Source organism: Natator depressus, chromosome 3 (genome assembly GCF_965152275.1).
Source record: "Natator depressus isolate rNatDep1 chromosome 3, rNatDep2.hap1, whole genome shotgun sequence".
Taxonomy (NCBI): Eukaryota; Metazoa; Chordata; order Testudines; family Cheloniidae; genus Natator; species Natator depressus.
This window is the reverse complement of record NC_134236.1, coordinates 132,231,255-132,252,781: the sequence shown is the minus strand read 5'-3', so window position 1 is coordinate 132,252,781 and position 21,527 is coordinate 132,231,255. Positions and strand designations below refer to the sequence as shown.

The following is a 21,527-nucleotide window of genomic DNA, read 5'->3' as shown; positions in this document are numbered from 1 at the left end:
GTGCCCAATGGGTGAAGACTCTTCCAGACATGGGAAGCGGCATGGTAAAATCCATGAAGCAGAGAGATGGAAAGATGAATAAAAGAAAAGGTTTGGAACTAGCCTACGGAATTAAATACGTAGTAGAGAAAAATAGGAGAGGATGGTATTATATAGGACCTTGTCGGTGAGGATGAGAAACTCAGATTTACTGAGGTCAGACTATGAAGCCAATAGAGAGTTTCTAGGAAATAGGTGATTACTTTAGCAGCAGCATTTCAGACAGATTGGAGAGGAGTTGGGGCTAGGAAGGGCAGTGAGATGAGACAGTAATATGGGAGATAACAAGGTTAAGAAATGCGGATTATATAGCACTAGGGACAATGAGAAAAGGGTGAATTTTAGAGATTAAAAAGGAAGAAATGGCACAAGTTAGAAACTGGATATATGAAGAAAATGGGAAGGGGGAAGGGAAAGGATGAGGAGCCAAGACTATGGGGCTGGGATCCACAAGATAGTGGACTTGAAAGTTGGCAATGAGAAGCAAGGTGAAAGAGCAATTAAAGGAAGAATTTGGAGATTATATTTCAAATAGCTGGAAATACAAGAATTTTTGTCAGACACAGTTGTTAATGCGAGACATGATGTTCTTTAAAAATATAATAATAAAATTCCCTTTAAAATGCCTTCATGTTACCCATATAATGTATATGAAGGATGACCTAGTTCTCAGTTGGATGAAGGTACTGATATTATGAATTCCATAGTGTAATCAAAGCCCTCACCATTTCTGGTATATCATAGTACATGTTAGTAATTGTTTCTGGGTGGGAAGGTGCTTTTTTTCATTGTGGGAGTTTCCCATATTCAAAACTGAGCAAAGTCCTGCTTTGCTTACTCATGCAAGTAACTTAAACTCTTTGTTCAAATGAGACTACTTATATGAATAAGGAGAGTGGGATTTGGCCATTAGTCTGTTAAAACCTAGTCTGTTCTCTGCTTTTGTGTTTCATGGTGTCTTTTTAAGATTTACATATGGAAATATCCTGCCAATAACAAACTGGGAAATATTATTTTCTAAAATGCTTAAATGACATGAATTGTAGGAAATAAGTCTAACTGTAAAATCCCAATAGGAATATACTTAAAGTATTCAAACTGCAATCTGTGTGCCTCATTTTTAATTATAAAAATGAATTTATTTGTAAAATAAATAAATAACAGACTAGTTAAAGATGTTGAAACTCCACAAATACCTCAGTGCACTGTTAATGATTCTAGTCAACATTACAGAAGTTCACCGAGCAACCAGTCCTCCTCCAGTGACCCAGGACCCAGCGGGAGTAGCCAGTGGAGACAGCAAGTGGGATATGACGGGTACTGGTGATTTTATATCTCACTGCAACTCCCATATATAATTCTTTATGAAACAGAATTTATGTACAAGCTAAATATTAAATAGTCCCATTTGCAATGGAAATGTAGTTTTAAATAGAGGGCATCACAGGCCTAGTCTGATCTGAGATACCTCAGTGTAAATCAGTGGTGGTTTTCCAGATTTGCACCACTGTAATTGAGTTCAGGATTTGGTCCTCAAACTAATGTGGAAAATTTGTGAATTTCTACCCACAAATTGAGATCCCTTGCAAATTAATGAGGATCAGGAAAAGTACTTGTGATACTTCCCTAAGTAAACAGGAAGCAGGGACTCTCATGCAATCTGTACACAAACACAGTTTGGGAACCACACTAGTTAGTGCTTTAGTTCTGGATTAAGACAGCCTACGTTCGGGAACCAGCTTGAGACTCCGTTCCAGTCTGGTTTCTACTTCCCTTTGCTTTAGTGGGAGTAATATTCTGTGTCAGTCCTTTTACTGGTGCAAATTATTTCTCCCTCTGCACTTGCTCCAGTGACATCTACTTCCTATCCACTTGCACGGGAGGCTGAGTAGTATCCCCATGGCAGCTGGTCTCTTTCCCCGGGCAGGCTCCAGCAATATGGGTAGTTCTTTCACATGAGTGTTAATGGGGCTTGTTACTTCCCCTTACTTCCCTGCACAGGAGGATTCACAATTGAGCTGTTAGTGAATAGGAACCCCTCCCAAAAAGTATGTTAAATGTTTAAGGTCACCAAAAAGTTAACTAACTCAATTCTAATACATATTTTCTATGTGAGATCTGTTCTTCATTACTGTGAATGTAGCACTTTGGTTGCATGTATCTACTGCTTGGTAACATTTTTGCTGTTAAATATTGAGATACAGAAATACACAAGCTGCCTAATTTAAAAACACTTGAGACATGATACTCAGAGTTAATTAAGTTATTTTTATAATAAAATATGGACACACAAATCATCTTCTTGTCTGTGATCAGCAGAATATTGCCTTGACATGTTTGATTATGTGTAAAATATCCCATGTAGCAGATATGTGTATTGTCTTGGAACCTGCTCAAGGAATTTCAGATTAAGAGTGCCTGACATCTGTGAAAGTGGAAGTGTTTCAAGTAATGGATTTAGTACTGGTGTGTGTAGAGCCATCAATTCCAATTTTGAATAAAAGACAAAATTTTCAAACCTTGGTTCAGTAGATGCAAAATATGTTGTGCACCCATTTCATTAGTAGAATCCTACATTTGCACATACTGTCGGATATTTGTGTGCATAGAAGTGGGAACTGGTCCATGGAACAGCTAGTTGATGCATTTTCATGGTCCATCCATTGTATGGGGCTTTGAATGTTTGGCCCCAAAAATGTAGGGGTTTTTAATCTAGCATTATTTGTTTATAATTAATCCTAAACAGTGTTCTGCCAAGAAACTTACACTTAGATATTTTTACTTAGAGTAACAAATTGCCCAATACTATTTGCTTGCTGGGTGGTAGTGATTGTTTACAGTTAATGACCTACAAAGATTTTTACCTTGGAAAGTTCCTTGTGGGATAATCCAGTTTTGTAGTTAAGAAAGAAACAACTTGATCGTCTGCTTATGTTACAAGGTGCCAATCCCCTTTACTTCATGAACACCAAGGTTCAAGTCCACTGGAGTGTGAAGGAGGCAGAGAACGAGAGGAAACTTTGGAAGCAACCAGATATGCTGGTAATAATAATACCATATATTAAAAGTAAATAATCTTCCTAGGATATACAAGTAAAGTTAACTACTGGTTCTGATGATGATCCTAATTTCAATTTATATAGAGCCTTTCATCCCAAAGGATCCTAAAGTGCTTCAAAATGAATGCAGCATCAGTGAAATGCAGCCACCTCCGAGGTGGTAAGAGGAAACTAAACGCAGTGTAATAGTCAGAATAGGATAGATTTTGACCAAAGAACACTGAGGCAAATTCTTACTCTTTTATAGGAAGGGCCATGGAATATTTAAAGTAGGCTCAGAACAAACACTTTGATTTCTAAGGTTTCATTCAAAAGCTTCACACAGAGTGGACTGCATAGAACTCTAATTAATGATCTTGGAACAACAAAAGGGTTAGGAAAGTCTGCCAAGGTTTGAACCTGTGATTCCACAGGGTTTAGTTGTCTTAAACCTGATGCTTAAAGCACTGAGTTATGTGCTTTTCCCTTTGTACAGTATGTTCATTTTAGAAATCAAGTTAGACTTTTAGAAATCAGAAATTTAAAATACAATTATTTATGGCAGAAACGAAGTGGCATACACCATCCACCAAAGTCTTGAGTTCCTACAAAGACCGGGCTTTACCAAAAGAAGGCAATGGCAAGGATTCGCCAAGCAAACTTTCTCATGTAAGTCTGTTCAAACTTCTCTTCTGCTGTTAAAAACTTGGGTCTGAAAAGACACTTGCAAGAATCTTAAATGTTTAAAATACATTTTAGTAATTCCTGAAGTACAGTTTGGAGTTTGAGAGGCTAATAGTATTGTGCATAGCTATGCAAGGATCTCTGATTCAGCAATGGATGCAGTATTCTCAAACTAAGTGCATTAAAAAGGTCAAGTTCTGGTTTCTGGGACATTGCAGGGATAAAATCCTTACTAATGTGAGCATTTCTCTGCTGTCTGACGAGAGCTTCATTTACATTGGTTTGCTCAGTCATAGGAGCACCTCCCATTATACACATTACATTCATGCATGCCATTTCTTGACATGTTGTATGGGATAACATATGTACTATAATTATCAGCAATCAGCTTTCTTATTATTTGGGCAAAGTTTCCACCTCTAAAGACTGTATCTAGTTAAATGTTCTCTTTTTATGCCTTTTTAATTGTGGGTGTGAAAGTGGTGGCCTGTTTTTGTTTTGTTTTGGTTGTTTTTTTTAATGATTTCCAGCTGGATTAAGTGGTGTGCACTAAGAAATGTGCTAACTTCACTAGGATTAGAAGTTAAGTTATTAAACAGATTCATTTTCTAAATCTAATACAAATGCTATGGCTGCCTTAAGAAAAGATGCATACAAGTTGAAGTATTGGATCAGATAATTGGTCTACCTGGTTCAGTAGCTTGCATTTAGCAGTGGCCAGTGTCCTATGGTTTAGGGAAAGGAAAAAAATAATAGTAAAGTGCCATGTTCCCTTAATAGAATTTTGTGTGTTTTTAATACAGAAGTCTTGCTAGATGTACCAGGAAACTGTATGATGCTACTTGTAAAAAGTACTAATTTCAATAGGATTATGGGGCCAGATTCTCAGCTGGAGTAAATTGGCTTTCTGATTTATACAGGCTGTGAATCTGGTCCATGATGTTTGAAAAAAGACCCTCATAATGCTGTTGTGTACAGTACTATACAATCTGACACATGGGGAAATTACTTCCTGATGTTTTCAGGCAAGGAGAAATTGCCCAGACGTTTGAGGATTGAGTCACTATGCAGAATGAATATCATTAAACCCAGTACCAATACCTGAGATACTGTTCTATTCACTGAACTTCATACATTTATTTTGACTTGGTTATATATATTTGAATGCAGCACAGCATTACTCTATCCTTGAATTACTCAATCAGTCACTTAATTCAAAACTGAAAGAGGCCTATCCAAAGCATAAAAACATAAAAACGGTCATACTGGGTCAGATCAATGGTCCATCTATCTCAGTTTCCTGTCTCTGACAGTGGCCAATGCCAGGTGCTTCAGAGGGAATGTACAGAAAGGGCAATCAAGTAGTTCATCCACTGGTGTCCACACCCAGCTTCTAGAACACAGAGGCTAGGGACACTCAGAGTATGGGTTGCATCCCTGCCCATCCTTAATAGTCACTGATGGACCTATCCTCCATTAACTTATCTACTTTTTGTAACCCTATTATAGTTTTGGTCTTCACAGCATCCTCTGGCAAAGAGTTCCAAAGACTGACTGCGTTGTGTGAGGAAATACTTCCTTTTGTTTGTTTTAAACCTGCTGCCTATTAATTCCATTGGGTGACCTCTAGTTCTTGTATTATGTGAAGAAGTAAATAACATTTCCTTATTCACTTTCTCCACACCAGTCAAGATTTAATAGACCTCTATCATATCTCCTCTTAATAGTCTCATTTCCAAACTGAAAAGTCCCAGTCTTTTTAATCTCTTCTTATATGGAAGCTGTTCCATACCCCAATCATTTTTGCTGCCCAGTTCCTTGGATTGTCCTTTGCTGGAGATGAGCACTAAACGAACAACTTTACAGTCTTCAGGAACACATGTTGCTGTTTGGGATATGTTGCATATCCACCTCAGTGTCTTTGCTCTTCAGAAATCTTGGATGAATATCATCTTGTCCTGATGATTTACTATACTTGAGTTCTAATTGCTCCATGACATCATCATGTCATGACAGAGTTCGGTCGCTGTTAAGGCCACATTGAGATTCCCTATGAAGAGTGGCTGTGGCACATGGAAATACCTGACTCTGAGCTGTAGTTGAGGTATGCTTGTTGATCTCAAGAGGAGAGCATGCAAAGGTGCTGTTCGCCAGCTCACCCCAATCCTCTGTGCCAGTTCCAGTGCCAAGCAGGTACTTATTATAGACTAGAGCCCTTCCTTCCTAATGGTTTCTTTCCTCTTCGATGCCATGTTGCATTTGTGGTCCAAACTGAAGCACCTCTGCGCTAGACAACTCTCTAGCAAATCCTTGTGCATCCCATCCCTAGAAATGTGTTCATTTGCATTTCCAGCATCTAGTTCCCTTATAGTGAAGTTGAAAACCATCTCCATAAGGTTCATAATGAACTTAAACCCCCTCTTTTTGTAGCAACTTTTCAAACAGATACTGAGACTTGTTAATTGTCAATGTGCAGTTAGGTGAGGCGGTCTTTTCAGAAGGGCTACCTCTAACAGTTTGGTGTATAACAAATGATGTATCCTTATGTACATTTGCTGGAAGGGGAATCTAATTAAAAATAGCGGTCTACCCTCCTACTTTCCTTCTTACCTAGGCTTCATCTGGCCTGGTCTTGGCTGTCTTGCCTCACAGGTAAATGAATTCAGCTCTTTGTAAAATACCCTCAAATTTTCGTCTGACACAGTTCTTCTAGTCCAGCAGTCACACTGAGCTTGAACCTCCAGAGGTTCAAGTCACTTGCATTTGGTAAACACATTTCACTTGCCTTCATTTCAAGTAGTCATACATGCTGCACCTGATCCAATAAACTGGATATTTCATCTACTCAGAGAGGGTAACAGTAATTCAGTCTTCATTGTTCTTCAGAACTGCAGTAGAACCTAATTCAGTGGTTTGTTCATTTTAACTATCCACAACTGATAGTTTATGGATGCAAGCATGTCAGAATCAAAGAATTTAAATGTGAATATGGGATTTGCCATAGGAGATCAAACCAATGGTCCAATGTCTATTTACCTACCAATACAATAGACTTATTTTGGAGGAAAGAAAAGTCCCATAATACACCTAGCCAATTGTGCAGTTCACTTCATAGAAGCTGGTTGTGCATTTAGCTTCTTTTGTATTTGGTGTTTGTATTTAACAATGCTGTGCCAAGTATTAAATGCAGGCTAAATGACCTTTGAATAAAGAAAATTAAGTAACCTTAAACGGAAGTAAATAATATTTATAAACTTTCTGTTTTTTTTAAAGATTGGAGACAAAAACTGTTCCAGTCACTCCAGCAGCAATACCCTGTCCAGTAATACGTCGAGCAATAGTGATGAAAAGCACTTTGGCTCCGGAGACCTGATGGACCCTGAATTGCTTGGATTAACATATATTAAAGGGGCTTCTACTGACAGTGGAATTGATACAGCTCCTTGTATGCCTGCTCCTCTTATGGCTCCTTTACACCTTGCTGGCAGCAGGTCTGGGGTGCACAGTCGGGCTGAGCAGTGGACTGAATCTTCTGAAACTCCTGGGCAAGATGATGAACAAGCTAAAATGTATGCTGTACATAGCTATACTTCTGCCATTTCTAGCAGTCATACAGCTGAAGGTAGCATGGGAGACCTCAGTGAAATATCCTCTCATTCTAGGTATGTAGTTTTTCTATACAAATTAGGTGATTAACTTAGTGACTGAGAGCATTTGCTTTTGTTTGTGCTCATTGTTTCTCTTCCTTGAAAATGCGCTTATTAATTTTAACTTTTTATATTTCAATACATATATGAAGAAGCCAGCAAAAGGCTTTCCCTCACCTTCCATGAGTCTGTTACAGAGGGTGTGTAGAGGGTGTGTCTCTGTGTACGAATTTCTATTTAAAAATCTAATCCAGAGGTGTTAGTTACACAAAAATTTTAAAAAATTTGTAAGAGCATTTAGTATCTTTGGGGGAACACACAATCTATTGAGTCTATATCACTCCTTTGAAATAGATTTACCCACTTTGAAAGGCATAATAACCTACATGTATATTGCACTTTTTCCCCAAAGAACCCCAAAGCACTTTTACCCTTTGAGGTGAAAATGCAGTACCTGTTTAATGGCACTTGGCTACATTGGACAAACATTTAGGACAGGAAATGATAATGTCCGTATCAATTTGAACTGGGTAGGGGGAGTGTTTAGCTAGCAAAATGATGAGCCATTGTTTCAGTCAAGGCCAGTTCACACAATGGTGTCAAACTTGTGCTGTAGGGCCCCTCTGAGTATTTTTGGAGAGGAAGGACTTTCCAGTAGGGCCACAATAAAATGCTGCTGTGATATTTAGTTGTCATGCTACAGTGACACATGATGAGGAGTACAATCTGCTTCATGTTCACTGAGAATTTTGTGGGGATAACCAAGCACCTTGGACAATCAAAGTGCCTTCCCCTTTATTGCAGCCCTATGTGGCGGCACCTTGTAGATTCCTCCTTCTCCTATTTAACAGGATACTTTCATCCATGATTTTCGAAGGGCTTGCCTACATGGGAAAATTTTACAGTTATACCAGTATAATTATACTGATGTAGTTAAACCAATGTAGTTATACCAGGATAAGTCCTTGTGTGGATGCTATTATGCTGGAATAAGAATGTCTTTTTTCAGTTTAGCTTAAACCACTTCCAAAGCAACATAAATTAAATTGGGGAAAAAAGCATACTTCTACCAAAGTAAGCATGTCCACACTAGGAATTGTACCAGTATAACTATAGCTGTTTAAATTCACATCTTACCTTACACTGGTACAACTTTCCCATGTTGACAAGCTCTAACTCCCTTCACAATCACACACCTCAATTTTGGATGCTTTACAGATACCTCAAGATCCTTCAGGGTGTTGCCCACAGTGAGCCACATGTTTGCTGCGAGCCTCATGCAAACATTTATACTGACTTGTGTGGACGAAAGTCAGCTACTCATCGTCACCATTTCCTATTGTGTGTTTGTGGAGGTCTTCCCAGAAATGTACTCAGATGATCTGACCCTGTGTAGCTTGTGTGGCCTGTCAGGAGCACAGCACAAGGTGGCATAGCTGCAGGGCCCTGAGTGTTCTGGGGTTGTGGGATTAATTGGATAAAGCATTTGTCATTTATGTATTGCATAGTACAACATTTTCTCATTTCTTAATCAAGAGAATAACAAAATTGGATAGCACTATGGGAGTATTGGGAGAATAAACACCTACTGCATGGGCGTGTTAGGAGAATACGTTCATTAATATTGGTGGAGATGTCAGATAATACAATGAGCACCATAGAAAAACCTACTCATAAATAAGTATATAGTTTATTCCTTGAGAATCCCACTGTAAATAAATTGGTTAGTCTCTAAGGTGCCACAAGTACTCCTTTTCTTTCCACTGTATCGTGACGCTTCAGTTCAGCAGCATAGCTATTAAGATGGAATAAATAAATAAACTATACTCTGTCCTGCTGGCAATCAAGTGATCATTAAAATATTGGAATGGGTGCAAAATGAGTTTGTAAATTAGTAAAATATCAGCACAGTGTGTTTATATTATTAATGTTAATTTTGCATTAGTATCACTGCCTCCATTATTCCAATTAATTTAAATAACTGTAATAGCTTCAAAAAGAAACCCGTCAAGTTATCTTGGCACCCCTTTCTCTGATTAGCACATTTTTTCAAGAAGCACTTGGCTGCACATGCTCTTTCAGTACAATGCAACTGATGACATAAGGATTTAATGCTATAGCAATCAGATATAATTCCACTGGAAATATCTGTTTCTTTATATTTGTGTATAGTGAAGCTGTATTGCATACCTTGCCCCTTAATTTAAATTAATGTGTTAGATGCCTGGCAAAATATATTTATGTTGGATTGAATTTGATGGATTTTGCTGTCTGCCCTTTGACTGTATATGGAATTTGTGTACAGTGTGTGTATTCTAAAGCGAGTTGTGTTGTGTGAGAGGACTCGTACAACTGGTCGCTTTTATCTTGCAATTCCCATTTTCTGGTGTTTTTGAAGGTGCTGCTTTTGAATGTATGTTGAAGGCTTTTGTTCGGTAAGGTGGAGTCATTTAAAGGGAAATTATTTGCACATTTTTGCTCCTCTTCGTCCATTTTCAATGCAAACCAGTACAGGAAAAAACAATGAGTTGCATTCAACATCCTCCCTCTGTATTCAGTAAATTTGTCTCATCTAATTTCATAATCATTCTCCTAAACTGTAGAAGATACAGTAGTGTACAGGCAGGAAGACTACTCAGTAAATACTTTCCAATATTGAATACTATATACATACATAATAGAATACGAACTCTGGAGATACAGTGGGCTGAAATAGATTTCTGAAGAATAGAATAGAAATAATTATTATTTGCATAGCATTTTAAACATGTAAAATGCCATACAGACATTAAATAATCTTCAATCCACCTCCGGGAGGTAGACAGGAAAATCTGTTCTTGTTTTGCAGATGAAAAACTGATATGCAAAGAGTTCACATGACTTACCTAAGTCAATGGCAGAGCCAGTTAAAACTCAAGAGATCATGACTCTCTCTTCAGGGTTGTCCAATCTCACTTTGGTAATAATTTTTTAAAAATATCTATTCCTAATTTGAGTACCAAATGATGTTACTATAAAAAAAAATCATAAATTGTATTTCATGTGGGCTACCTGTTTTAGGTACAACTCTTCAAATGAGTTGTGTCACAAACCATACTTCATTGATACTTAAGCACCTCTAAGGATCTGATGTACTGTAGCCAAACAAACTTTAAGAAACGAGTCTTATTTCACAGCTGTGATATTGCTACTGTGAAATACGGTGTTTTCATTATTTTAATATATAAGTGAATTGTGTTCTGACTGGCAAGTCACCCCCATGCCAAATCCTTATCAGTATGATATTCCTTAACTGTTCAGAATTTGACTCTGTATTTTCTCAGTGACTAACTCAAACAGGTCAGAGTCCTACTGTGACTTTTAGGTATTACCACAGTATAAATGTTTAATAATAAATGTTTTCTGTAACTATAAATAGCTCACAAATTAAAACAAACAGGCAGGCTGGTGGAAAGCTATTTCCTATATAAAAAAAAAAATCAATGGTTCCTTGTTAAAATTGTATGCTGTTTATTAAAAGGATGAAATACAACCCAGGAATGCTGTTGAATATAGATATATTGGGCGTGATTCTACCACCCTTTATTTATATTGAGTAGTCCCATTGAAGAAAGTATTAATCTGTCTGAATAAGGGTTACAGAATCAAGCCTATTGTGTGTAATGACATCACAAACTATCAGATCCCTTTGAAATATGTACAGCCTTGTTTTTTACAGCTGTGTAATTGTCTGTCTTGCTCTCTCATTTTTTAAAATTCTAATTACACCCTTGGATTACCAAATTCAATCAGGTTACTGTACTGTTACAAACAGCTTTATTTAACTTCAAATAGTTTTGCATACCTACCTTCCTAGCTAGTCAATAGTTTTGGAATCAAAAGCTAGTAACCAGCATGCCACTGGATGAGGCAAGGTCATACTGAATCTGTAACCTGAGATGGAGAAGCCTCTATATACTTTAATTTTGATGCTGTAACAAATCTATGTCAAAAAGTTCCTTCTGATACTTCTCTCTCCCATCGCAAGATCTATCCTGCTAACCTCCTGCCGTGGCTTACCCCAGCATCTGTTTCCTCTACTCCTGCACTCGCAGTGAAGAGCATCTTTAGCAGAAATCCAGTGACCAGACCAACTTCCCTCTGCTACAGCTTCATTCTCTCCTCTTTCAATTCTGCTGCCTTCCTGAATAGCTCTACTTTTCCAACTTAATTGAATCTCATGCCTTCAATACCAATTGCCTTTTCAGCACCTTTAACTCACTCCTCAAACCTTCACCTCCTCCCACCACTTCTCTCTGCACACTATCTCGCTGATTTCTTTCAAGAGAAAATTGACAAAATTTGACATGACATTTCCCTTCCCTTGGCTTGCCTTCCCTTCCCCTTTTTCTTCCCCTCTCTTCGCCACCTCAAACTTTTATCTCCTCCTTCCTTGGCCATGGAGGCAGAAGTTTATCTGCTCTTTTCCACCGTCCCCTGGCTCCAGTGACCCCATCCCATCTCCTGATCTCCCTGCGGGGGCCCACTCTTATTCCCTCCCTTAACCTCCCAATGTCCTCTGGTTATTTTCTCTCTCAGTACAAACATGCTTTAGTTTCTCCCATCTTAAACATACAAACCCTTGACTTCACTTGCCTCTCCGCCTACCACTCCTTTTCCCATCTCCCTTTCATTTCTAAGCTCATTGAATGTACTGTTTACAGTCACTGTCTGGAGTTTCTCTCCAATTCCATCCTAGATTCTCCAGTCTGGCTTCTACCCTCGCACTTAACTGAAACAACTGTCACCAAATTCTCTGAAGACCTCTTCTTAGCCAAATCTCAGAACCAATACTCCATCCTCATCCTGCTTGACCTGTCAGCCACTTTTGATACAGTCAACTGTGCTCTTCTTGAAATCTTGTCCTCCCTTGTCTTTCATGACTGTCCTGTCCTGGCTCTCTTCTTACCTCTCTAATTGCTCCTTCTGCATATCCTTCGGGAGATCTTCCTCATCCCCCTTCCCTCTTTCTGTTTGGGTATGTGGAGGTAAATCTGCCACAGGTTGTTCCCTGCTCCAGAATCTGATGAAGCTGAGGAGCTGCAATTCCAGGCACTGCTCTTACAGCAGTGCCCCCAATTTCCGCTCCTCACAAAATCTTCTCCTGGAGTAGGAGTCGGCATGTGTCAAATTCCTTCTGGCTTGCTACTGATCACCTTTAAAGTTACCCACCCACATTTTCTGACAAGCATAATCCTGCCCGTGGATCATCTGGCTACACCTGGCAACTAAGAGAATCAGAGAAAATTAGGGGAAAAAAATATAATTGTTCTATCATCCACTGAGGGTGAAAAAGTGATCTACAATAAGGGGTAAGTCACCAATACTTTATATCCCAGTGTTAATCATTTTTAATAATTGAATGTTCATGCTGTGTGTGTGTGTATCAGTAATCCATTGTCTTTTTTGGCGGGGGGGGAGAAATGTTTTATTATCTTCCCTCTCTGCTCCTAGTAGGTATTTTAGAAAACTCAGGTCAATCAAAACATATCTATACTGTTTACCATTTACGTTTCACTCAGCATGAACAATGAAACAAGTCTAGTCACTGTCACTTTCTGGCTCTCATGAATGAGCACAGCACTATTATGACTGGATTAGCAATGAGCCTTGTATGGTAGTTAGGGCACAGGACTGAGAGTCAGAGCTGTGACTTCTGTTCCCAGCTCTGCAACTGACTTAACAAATTGCTTTAAATAAGTCATATTTACTGGTGCCTTAGTTCCTTCATCTGTAAAATAAGGCCTTCCTCAAGGAGATGTTGTTTGCTTTAATTTGACTGTAAAGTACTTTGAGAGAGTCTGATGAAACATATCATTAATAATTGCTAGCACTATTAATAATGCAAGAGAACATTAAAATAATCCAGAAAACTGTTTTCATTGCCACTTTCATTGGGGTGAAAGTTATTTCTATTCATATGACATTTTTTAAAAGAAAGCTTAAATCAAGCACCTACCTTTTGCAGATGTGTTTTAACATTACTCTTGCCAAGTGGAAATGTCTAGAAGTTCTCAGAGTTCAGGCAATCCTCTGGGGCCATGTTCATTCCTGATGTAATTCTTGGCATTGATGGGGTTACACCAGGGTTGAATTTGGCTCATTGTCTTTAAATCAGACTGGTTTGCCTTGGCATTGCAATAGGTTCAATGATAGAAAATGCTTGTCCTGTGAAGTCCATCTGAGTGTGTACACATGCGTGTGTTCATGAATGTGTGCTCAGAGAGTTGATAACTGTGATTTAGCGATACATAAAACGTATTAAAGTTGCTGCCTTGATTTTTGACCTTAGAGAAAATTTAAAAGAAAGAATTGTGGTTGCATAGCTGGCTGTAGTCTAAAGTCCTTGATGTTTTATTGCACTGCAGTTTTGTTCTGTGTTCCTTTTCAGTGGGTCTCACCATTCAGGAAGCCCTTCAGCACATTGTTCTAAAAACAGTGGCTCTCTAGATACCTCCAAGGTCTACATAGTGTCACAGAATAGCGGTCAACAGATCTCTGGGTCTGTATCAAAATCACACCACAGACAAGGAGCAGTGAGCAAATATGTCATTGGTTGGAAGAAGTCAGAAGGCAGCCCTACGCCTGAAGAATCTGAAGTTTCTCAATGCCAAGAGTAAGATTTATGTTTATTCTTATTTTAGAAAGTAATATATATAATAGCGTGGGGAAAGTTTTTAACTTTCTCATTATTTGAAAAGTATAAAATGCCTCTCCTTGTCTTCAGCTTTATTTGAAATATTTGTCTGTTTTTTTTTCCTTCTGTTATGTACCAGAGATCTTGACACAGGTCAAAGAAAATCATTGGTTGGAGGGTCCTTTTGCCTCCTCCTTCCTTTTTCTCTCTTCGTTTCTTTCCTACTGAACCTCCTCCCTTTTGCCCAGTGAAGCAAAATGAGAGAAGAAGGCATTGTTAATCTGGCCAAAAATTACAGTTGTGTTGTAAAGACATGAAATTCCATTTTGAAGAGGATTAGTTAGGCATAACCCCATTCAGGTCTGGAGAACCTAAGTATCTTCTCAAAAAGCTTAACTTTCATTGAAGGGATTGTAAATAAGGTTGCTCCTGGCTATGACCTCCTGGGTTAGGACCCGAAGGCCCCAGCTCCATAAACCTTAATTCAAGATTTTTCTATGCTGGTTTTGATCTGAGATGAAAAAAAGAAGAGTACTGTTGAGATTTAAAAAAAAAAAAAACACCTTTGAGTCTTGTCAATTGAAATTACTGTTGCTTATGAGTCATCTTGTGGAGGGACACTCCACTTCTGTCCAGCTCCTGGAATTATGCAATTGCATCAGAATTACAATTTTCACTTTTAAAAATATTTCTAGCCTTTATAGCTGCAAGGGAAAGCTCAAAAACATGAACTGATCATAACTGATGCAGCAGTGTCTGCCATAGTCTTCAGAGACAATGACAGAATAGCTGTGAGAGTGCAAACAGCCCCATTATCTCAAGCGGGTACTAAGCTGTACCTGAAAATAGTAGGGGGCCATGCCAGCACTATCTCATCAGAGGACTGTGTATGGTAGGAAGAAAATGCGGTGTGCCCAACCCGTTCATTCATCCAATTTAAACACTCCCAGGCTGCTGAGCTAAGTACTGGGACCCTGCTGGAACTACTGCTACTATTCTTGGGGGGTAGATAGGGACTCCATGCCACTGCCCATCTCTGAGGTCCCAGTGTCACTGCAAGTGTGGGTAGAGGGCAGAGTCGTGGTACAGGAATGAAGCACTATGTAGTGGAGCGCCTCAATTGCTTTAATCCTGCCCTGGATGGTCCTGGGGCACTTGATGAAAAGGCCACACTCAGTTTTGGGAGTGGAGGTGTCTCACAATTTGGGCATTTATTTTCTCTCTGAACTGACTCTTGCACTTAGAAAAACTACTCAGTTCTGCTTAGATGTAAGAAGGAGAAAAAAATGCCAGAGAAATACTGAAGATGCAGGCCCTGCCTCAGAAAGAGCCCCCCAAAGCTCCAAAAATCACTCTTCAAGCACAGAGATGTGGCGCTGCAGGCATGTGGAACTCAGTGGAAGCAGAGGCCTTTCTGACTTGAGTGTTGGACCCTTCAGCAATTGTTTCTAGAGCTAGGAAACATCAAAAGGATTGAGGAGTCCCAGCTTCTTTCCAATCCTCGGCACATATCATCCCCTTATGGAAACTGTTTCCAAGATGAAGGGGCTGGTGAAATTAACATTAGAGCCAGATGAGATTTCATTTTGGAGGTTTCAGAATTTGTATTCATTGTGCATTGGAATGAAAACAAACCCTTTACAACATTTGCACAGAAATGGAATTATCAAAAGATCTGTTTTCAAACCAGCATTTAAGACAGCGTGGGCCATCGTGCAGGTGTATGTATGTATATGTGGTCAGGACCCTGGCCTGGGATGTGGGAGGCAAAGTTTCAAGTCCCTGCTCTGCCTGATTCAGAGTGATCTAGGATGGTGTGCTCTGAATCAGGCAGAGCAGGGACTTGAACCGAGGTCTCCCACAATCCAGGTCAGGGCCCTAATCGTCTGGTGAGTGCACATCTCTCTCAAAACTTGATTAAAGTCTGTACATCTCTGTGAAATGTTTTGGCTTCAATGAAACAGCATATTTTCAGCAACATTTCATTTTGCTGAAAATGTCCAACCACCTCTAATAAACAGCAATGTATCTTGCCTGGCACTAGGAAAGTTCAGGAGGAGCTTCTTCCTCTTGTGCAAAAGCGAAAGCCTTGGTTCAGAATGTGGTGCAGTTACTCAAATTTGGTTACAGCTGGTGCTTTGCATCCTTCCTATTGCACCAGCGTAATAGGAGCAACAACTATTGTTTGGATCTGCCATGTAATAATAAAAAAAATGTTATATTATTTTTCTCTTCAAAATCATGTACCATGATGATTCCCTTACTTTCCTATTGAGTATAAATAACCAAATTCTGCCTCCTTCTACATAGTAGAAAGCACTGTGTATCTTGGCAGACTGGCAGCAAGATACATGCAATAGTTTATTTTTAAATGTGATATGTGGACTATCCTTTATTCTGTGGGAGGGGGAAATTAATATTAAATCTAGAATGTTGTAAATGTTTCGTATATATTGCATAATATTTATAGCAAAATCTATAGTAAAAATATAGACCAAAATTTTATATATTCAAAAATAGGAGCTTAACTTTAGGCTCTTTAAAACCACATTTCAACACTTGCCTCACTTTCAAAAGTTATGAGCACCAACTGCTCCCAGTTGTGGCCTTCTTGTTCTGCATATTTGTTTTGCCTTAATATTGTGAATAAGCACACTTTCACTAGATTGTTCAGTCATAAGAGTGCTGCCACTTTAAAAGTGTGGCAGTCTCTTTTGTCCCACAGGCCTCTGCATAATGAGATGCTGCAACCTCTCTCACTGGTTTGAAATGAAAACTTTTATTGAAAACTACATAATTAAGCATTCCCTTTGGACTAAAAATGCGAGAACTTTGAAAAATGTCTGTGAGGACTAGCTCCATCTGAAGAGTGTGAATCAAAGTTGGCCACACTGCACATACCAAAAAATATTCTCATAAATTTTCTATGCATTAGAGCAATGCTTAACTTTTTCTCTCTCTAGGAAAGCTTTCCATGCATCGTTGGGGGGTTGGGGGGGGAGCAAGGGGGAAGAGAAGGCACTCTATTTCAAAGATAATTAGTTTGAAATAAAATAGTATCTTAAATTAGCAGTGGTGATGAAAATCAGGTCATTTGCTGAAGGTTGTGCCACCGTAAGACATAATTCACTGAGAATTACAATTTACAATAGCAAAGCCTATTTCCTCTCTGCTGAGGATACAATCGCTGATTATGCTGCACTTGGCAGTAAGTAATTGGTCTCAGATGTATGCACTGCGTGTTTGGGAATCTCCAGCTTCTCAGATTCCGTTTCCAGAGTAAACCTTTTAAGATCGTCTCTCTCCTTTCTTGCTGGAAGGGAGCTGAAAGACAGTAATTCAGTTTGACACTCTTTTGTTGAATGTACATATATTTTTGTATGCTGATAATTAAAGACGACACCTGTTTTATTTATCCAAACAGCTTTGTGAAATTGCTGATAATAAAATGCGCTTGGCACGTGGCAGAATTGATTACAAGTGAACCTTCGGCACTACCTGTGATGACCATGATGATTTTGTCAGCTTGTGATGCTGCTTACAGCTTCACACCACAAGATATTGATTTTCTTATTTGCTCAGGAAGCACAAGTTAAAATATTTTGATCTGTGATAAATTATTCAAGTATAAACAAGACAATAGAGAACTGTAGTGTGCACAAAAGAGCAGTGCAGGCTTTGAGAAATATTGCTGCTTGTTTTTTCCTGTTTCTTGGGAATTCAGTACTTTTTGAATAATTTAAAAATTCCATCATGAAACTGAAACTAATTCATAAATTTAAAATGATTGGGGGAGATGGTAACAATGCACTATGCAAAGAGGGAGAGCCATACAGCAACTTTTAGTTTTCATAAATGAAAATAAATGCACTATTGTAAATCCATGAGCGGTACTTCTTACCATACTAATATACCAATTGTTTCAACAGACTGTATGGTGAGGATGATGCTATGTCTGCATCAAGTCAGCTTCAGACTTCTGTGAGGAGTGCAGTTACTGAAAGCCAGCAAGTCTTGTCCAAAGAAGATTTTCTGAAGCTGATGCTGCCAGATAGCCTCACTCTGGAGGAGGGTAGAAGAAAGGTGAGCTACTCTTTTTTTGGCTCTACACATGTAAGAGGCAATTACCCGGAAATCATCTACTTTTAGTTCTGAAATTGATTTAGATTAGACAAGATCATTCTATATAAACCAAACATGTTAGGCATAAACTATGGATTCTGACAGTAATTCATATAATAAGCATACCCTGTTCTATAAAATGATACTAGCATGTAGAAATTGTGGATTAAATTCAGTGTTTGTTAAGCATGCTTCTGCTCAAATTTGAAAGCTGAGCTTTTTAGTACAAACACCTAGTTAATTTTGAGTATAAGTCCAAAGACTAAGGTCGGTATTTTAAAACCTAGGTGCCTAAAGTTAGGAAACTGAATAAAGTGGCATGGCTTTCATGGTTCCCAGCAACAGCTACGCCCATTTGAAGTTTGTACGAGTGAGTGATATACAGATATTAATTACAAGTAGTTAGTTGGAAAGGTCTCGTAGTCCGCTCACAGAAAGCTGTGATCTGATTTTGTCATACAAAGACAATGTTGTTCATGTTAAAAAGTTCATTAAAGTACTGATATTGAACTTACAGTATGCTTTCTGAACAGCAAGTACCAGTGACACGGTATTTTTTGCATAAGAGCAAATGGCACCACAAGCAATTTAATTACTTGAAGTAATGCTCTTAAAATAGATCTTAACTCAGTGGTACTTTAATCCACTACGTCCATAATACATACTAAAGAACATGTTCATCATATGTAAATAGGTAATGTGGGAACCTCATACATGCTAAATTTAATTTAAAAGAAGTCAGATTGTTTATGTTTAACATATATATAGTTAAATACATATATAGATATAAAATCTCTGAAAGTTTAGGAATAATAGCTGAGAATTGTTGTTTATTATATTCTTCCTACAATGACATATTATTAATATAATAACTAATTGGACTGCAGTTCTGACTCTAAGGTGATGGCTACACTGCTTTCTTTATAAATAACTCAGGTTTCACACTTCCTATTCTGGATACCCATCAAGTAAGTATAGAAGCAGTGGCTTTTTTAAAACAGTGAATGTAGCACCAGATTTAAAAATATCTACATTGTTATTTTTTGACAGGTCTTCCTAACTGATGAATACTTCTCAAAGAAACGGAGGGAAACATTCAATCATGCAAAGGGAAATATACTCTGTAAAAAATAGTTCAATACAGATTAGGGCCCAAATTCAGTAAAGCATTCCTCTTCAGCAAAGCACTGAAACATGTACTTAAATCTAACAAGTCGGTGGGGTTTAAGGAAATGTTTCAGTGCTGTCCTAAAGCAGGATGGACTGAAGCATATGCTTAAATGTTTTCCAGAATCAGGGTCTCGATATTGAAAGCATATAGTAGTAGTTAGACCCTGACTGTGGAAAGAATTTCAGCATGTGCTTAACTCATGCTTTAGGACATCACTGAAACATTTGCTTAAACCCCATAGACTTCAGTTGGGCTTAAGCACATGCTTAAGGTTAAGTACATGCTTCAGTGCTGTCCTGAAAAGGGATACATTCCTGAAATGGGGCCCTAGTGTATATTAAACTATTTTGTACGTAGCATATTATCCTTTTGCATTATTGAATGTTTCCCTCTGTTTCTTTGAGAAGTATTCATCAGTTAGGAAGACTTGTCAGAAATATAACAATGTAGATATTTTTAACTCTGGCGCTACATTCACTGTTTTAAAAAAAGCCAGTGCTTCTATACTTACTTGATGTGTATTCAGTATAGGAAGTGTGCTGCCTAAACTATTTATAAAGAAAGCAGGTCAGGATGTTGGACTCTTATAAGTTTAAAATCATTTGTTTGTACAAATAAATTGCCTCTGTAGACAGGCAGAGTAACTATTTTTGCACTGCTATAGAATTCTTAAGTGTTCTTAAGGGTTCTTAAGTGAAATAGCCAAGTGTGATCCAGTTAGGGCAATCAGATATAATTTTACTTTAGACATTGAGATGGTATTTTAAGTAATTTTATAAAAGATAAAACCTCTTTTGCTGAACTCTATTATCTTGTTTTAAGCGTATTTCATGTTATCTAGACAGCTATAATGATTTAAATCAGCTTTATTGTCATATAAATTAGATTGCACTTCACATATAGTTGATCACTTCAGAATGGCTTGATATTAAAACCTAGTCATTTCAAATTAAAATCAAGCAGTCCTATGTATGGTCTTGAATAAATGTTTCCAGAGATGGTAACCTTATATATATATTTCTGGAAGCCCATTACTGTCATAGGGTTATGGAGCTTTCATTTAACATTTCAGAATTAATAAAACAATACAGTATCTAATTAATTCATGGTGATGTGTTCCAAAATGTCAAGAGGAAATATAAAAATCCAATTCAATAACTCCATTGAGGCCGCAGGAGAGTTGATGTGATGGAACTAATATCTGATCTTCTATTGCAAGTTCAGGAATTCCAAAATGATATTTTATGCCTGCCTACAGAAATACTACAAGAGTTTTCACAATATCATATACATTATTTTAACTAGTAAAATATCTTCAGTATTTTCATTTCTTTACCAATTCACCTTTCTAAAACTATTTTAATATTTAGCTTTCATTTTATGGGAACCTATCTCCAAGGAGGTCGCTTTATCGCACCCTTTCTGATGAGAGCATATGTAGTAATCGGAGAGGATCTTCATATGCTAGCTCACGGAGTTCAATGCTTGATCAAGCCTTGCCAAATGATATTTTGTTCAGCACCACCCCACCATATCACAGCACTCTGCCTCCCAGAATGAGTCTGGCTCTTGGAATGGGAAATCTAAGAAGTAAGTGATTGAACATGTTATGAGCAGGTTTCAGATTCTGTTAGTGAACTCAAATGAATTGCCAAATGTTAAAATAATTTTTTTTTTAATGGCAAGTTACATAATTATTTCAGCATTTTATGTTCTAGAGCAGTGTTTCTCAAACTTTTGTATTGGTGACCCCTTTCACACAGCAAACCTGTGAATGCGACCCCCCCCCCCTTATAAATTAAAAACATTTTTTTTGTATTTAACACTATTATAAATGCTGGCGGCAAAGCAGGGTTTGGGGTGGAGGTTGACAACTTGCGACCCCCGCCCCATGGAATAACCTTGTGACCCCCTGAAGGGTCACAACCCCCAGTTTGAGAACCCCTGTTCTAGAGACCTTAGCAAATAACAAGTCTCGTCAGTAGTGCCTGTTTATATTTGATTTAGTGATCAGAATTCAAACTTTTTTTCAGCTTTGGAGAGACGTTTTCCAAAACGTAGATTTTCACAAAGCAAGTGATAGGCAAAGAATGCTTGCCTCAAGACAGCTCTTTTCATTTTTCTATTTTAGTCCAATGAATGATCTAGCT

The 21,527-nt window shown here is 38.1% G+C and overlaps 1 protein-coding gene across 6 annotated transcripts in view; it reads left to right on the top strand.

The window, feature by feature from the left end:
* SIPA1L2 (signal induced proliferation associated 1 like 2) overlaps positions 1–21,527 on the top strand; it is a 236,318-nt gene that overhangs the window by 183,246 nt on the left and 31,545 nt on the right. For 4 of the 6 annotated variants that reach the window (XM_074948842.1, XM_074948846.1, XM_074948845.1 and 1 more), the window contains 7 exons: positions 1,273–1,356; positions 2,981–3,081; positions 3,643–3,746; positions 7,035–7,423; positions 13,839–14,063; positions 18,014–18,167; positions 20,748–20,967. In XM_074948842.1, coding sequence (XP_074804943.1) covers positions 1,273–1,356; positions 2,981–3,081; positions 3,643–3,746; positions 7,035–7,423; positions 13,839–14,063; positions 18,014–18,167; positions 20,748–20,967 — 1,277 coding nt within the window. Of the gene's footprint in view, positions 1–1,260; positions 1,357–2,980; positions 3,082–3,642; positions 3,747–7,034; positions 7,424–13,838; positions 14,064–18,013; positions 18,168–20,747; positions 20,968–21,527 lie in introns of all 6 variants that reach the window. The other 2 variants (XM_074948841.1, XM_074948843.1) reach the window with 1 other exon arrangement.